The sequence below is a fragment of the Olea europaea genome, unplaced genomic scaffold (genome assembly GCF_002742605.1).
Source record: "Olea europaea var. sylvestris unplaced genomic scaffold, O_europaea_v1 scaffold3247, whole genome shotgun sequence".
In the NCBI taxonomy this organism is placed as follows: domain Eukaryota; kingdom Viridiplantae; phylum Streptophyta; class Magnoliopsida; order Lamiales; family Oleaceae; genus Olea; species Olea europaea.
The window spans coordinates 8,168-11,840 of record NW_019251349.1 but is presented as its reverse complement, the minus strand read 5'-3'; the positions used below and the strand labels follow the sequence as shown (position 1 = coordinate 11,840).

General features: G+C 35.0%; 1 protein-coding gene across 1 annotated transcript; it reads right to left on the bottom strand.

Moving 5' to 3' along the window:
- Positions 1-341: 341 nt before the first annotated feature.
- Positions 342-2,365, bottom strand: LOC111385663 (aspartic proteinase PCS1-like). The gene has a single exon (XM_023010083.1). The coding sequence runs from the start codon at positions 1,922-1,924 to the stop codon at positions 650-652; it is 1,275 nt and encodes a 424-aa protein (XP_022865851.1). The 5' UTR covers positions 1,925-2,365; the 3' UTR covers positions 342-649.
- Positions 2,366-3,673: the final 1,308 nt, after the last annotated feature.

Here is a 3,673-nt window from a genome sequence, read left to right as displayed (position 1 = left end):
CAGTAGAGTGGTAGACATTGCCCCAACGTCACTAAAATATATTTTTAGTTACTATCATATATAGCTTAAACTTTGATCTCCATTCAATGCCTTCTGAAAATATATTTTTAATATCTCGATACCTCACATTTTTATAACAAAAAGGAAAGCAGCAACATATATATTTTTAAACACCTCGAAACATTATTACACCTTGACAAGTAAGTATGTAATAACATAGCTAAACTCTAGTGGACTAAGGCGGCTTAGCGTGAAACAAAGGTTAATTGGGTTAATTTTCATTTTTGGTCATTGTGGTTTCAGTGAAATCTCGATTGAGGTAATTAGAAAACTAATTGAAGTTGAGGGAGCAAATTGAGCTTTCACTAAATTTCAAGGAACATAATTGTGACAAATCAAAGTTGAGTGGTCAAATTTAAATTTCACTAAAAGTTCAATGATACATCATCTACATTCTTTCCTTTTAATCTTTCATTTTGTATACTTCAGTTCTTTGTAGACAAGCTTATCAATTCTCTTTGGGATATAAATGCTAATAAAGGGGACAAGGTGCAATGCGTATCAAAGTTCAGGGGATCTCTTCTACTATTTTCCCAAAGTAAAATATAATAAATTTATCAGGATAAAATAAAATAAAAAGAAAGTAAGTTTAGGGTCGTAATCTTTGATTCGCTAATTCACACCTAAACTCAGCCAATCCCACCCTTGAATTTGCAAGATCAAACTCCATCCACAGATTTTGCTGGTGATGATGTCCAATAATATAAGCCTCCACACCCAGCAAATCTGAGTTCCCAAAGGTGAAACAATATATTGAATCACTTCCTCTGCTTGCGCCTCCAACTTTGTACAATAATTTCTCCCCAGTAACACTCATTTCCACTCCTCTAAAAATCAAATTCACACTTGGCAATGGAGGTAAAACTCTCCTGTTCTGCTCAATTCTGTAGCACAAATCCATAGCCCCTTGAAACACAAAATTGGGATCTTCTAATTTCCTTAAAACGCCTCTAGTTTGATTCAAGAATTCATTTCTCAGTGCAGTGTAAGCAGGGCCGAGCAAGAACGTGAATTGTGTACCGGAGTCGACCATAGTCTGGCCGGCACCGGTGTGGTCGGGCTCGAACGTGGATTTCGGCAAAGGAAGAATTTTACCAGATACTGATATTCCTTGGAGTTGAACTGTGTACGCAACTCTATCGAAATATGGTAAAGGTGTTGATATTTGAACCAGTGGTGTGTAGTTCAAAGGCTTTAGCCAAGGAAAATGAGCTTCTCCCAAGAGCAAAATCCCCGATGAATCATGACCCGAAATACAATAGGAAAATTTGGAGAACCCCATTTGGGAAACGAAGGATAAAGATCCCCGGTTCATGCCAATTAGTCCGGTGGTCTTGGAGTCTTCCTCTATGTTGGAGCTGAATCCCATGTCCATGCATCCGAACACCGTCCCTGGTAGATCTGAATTGTCAATATTAAACGTGTCTGAGGCTAAATTACCTTCAAAGGAGGAACTGTCCGCGTAAGAGAGAGTGGCATGGCAGAGGCCTTTCGAGTCACAAGAAACAGGGTCAGTGAAATCTCGTGTCTTGGTTCTGCATGTCGGCGACAAACACGGGATTGCACGGTATGTCGACGAGAGTGAAGGATTTAAGGTTAATGGGGTTGTGGGAGTTTTGTTGCAGTGTAACCAGGAGAGTTCACTACCTGTATCAAGCACCATGGTGACTTGCTGAGGAGGCGACCCAACAGTGAGTGAGACGGTGAGGGTAACATTATGGTGGAACGATACTTTATTTGGTGGAGATGTAGAAATTTCGAGTGGCAAAATCAATGCTGACTGCTTTGCAGAGAAGCATAATATTAAATTCGATTGCGAGAAGAAAATTAGAGCAAGAATGAAAAACTCCATCTCCAAAATCATTCCGAGGACTACCTATGTGTATAGGGTTTAGGGATGGAGATATAAATATACAAAAAGCACTTTGGTGGTGACGAGAGCGAGCGAGCGAGTGGGTGGGTAGGTGCACCTATAGACTAGTGTTGTTGAATATCGAGATGTGGATACGGAACTATAACTCTTGTGTGGAACTCGTGGCCGTGGTATATTTGCATGGTCCAACTCCAACTTGTTAGGGACTCGGGTCTTGGCTGTGCTCGTTCAACTTAATTTTTTATTTTTATTTGTTCAATTTACGCAGCTTTTAATTTCTTATCTCGTCAATGATTATACTAGTCTTTCATTTTTTATTTTTTATTTTTAAATTGATGAAATTTTTACATGCCCGGCCGAAGTCATCGGTAAAATAAATTTAAATGTTAAGTTGAATAGTTTACTCCATAGGAAATAAAATTCTAATAAAAAAATTGAACCTACTTTTAGAATTTACAACAAAATAAAATAAAATTTGTTTGATAAATCATTGAATTATAAATCAGATTTTGGAGAATAAAGATCATAATCTCATCAAAATCCTCATGTGCAAGTTCTATTACTACTTGGCTCCAAAAATTATTCAACTTGGGATTTCTGTTCCTTTACTTTCATAGGCGGAGTTGAGTATGGTGATTAACGAAATGAACTAAAATTTTAGTACCAATTTCTTAAGAAAATTAAGTTCAGTGACTAAAATATAATGCTCATAAGTTCAGCCAATACAGATATTCAACCCATTTATTCCAGTTTGATCAAGTGATTGATTTAGATCTGATAAATTATATACAATTAATGGAATTTACAGTTTCTATACTTAAATTTTTTCCGTCACTCAATCATAAAAATAACTATTTCTTCAGACACTAGAATAGTATGGTTGTCATCCAATCAAAGTATGATTACCAACTAAGGTGTCCATTCGCTTTGATTAGACGTTTAAATTTTCAAAAATAAAAAATAAATTAGCCCCCTCAAATAACCTCAATTATTTGAATAGGAAAAGTATCTACATCTCAAAAATAATCGTCGAGAGCACATTGAACTATTTCATGTGTTTGAGAGCTCTCACATTCTTGAAACAATGATGCAGTTATTAAAGGCACGTTCTAATACTTACCTAAGAACATCTCCAATATGTTATATTGATTGGAATATTACATGATATCTAAATTGAAAAAATAAAAAAAAATGAAGAAAAAGTCGGCTATTGAAATCGAACCGATTACCATCACATTGCAATGCTCTAACCTCTGAAATAAGCAAGCCCACATAACAAAAACTTTCTATTCATAGAAATTCTACGTGGCAATAATGTCTAATGCATCACTTAATTCAAATTTCATCTTCAAAGAGAAAAGATAAAGTAATAGAATTGAAAAAGAAGAGAAAAAATAACCTGACTTACTCCATGTAGAAGAATATCTACTTTTTTCTTGTCATGTAATTTAGACATAATCAGTATTGAAAAAACTTATGTAGACATTGTTCATCCTAACTTATATGACAATATTTATAATGCAATTTATATTAATATTGGAGATGCACTAATTGTAGGTTAGGCAAGCCTCCCACAATATTTATTTATGCCAACCTCTTACTACTATTTAGCACACGTTTACTTAAAGCAAAATTTCTTGTCATTAGTGCAAATATATCTTGTCATTTAATTAATGAATTTGTCAAATCATTGATGCTAATATAGTGAATAGTTTGAATAACCCCAACTGTGTTATTAAA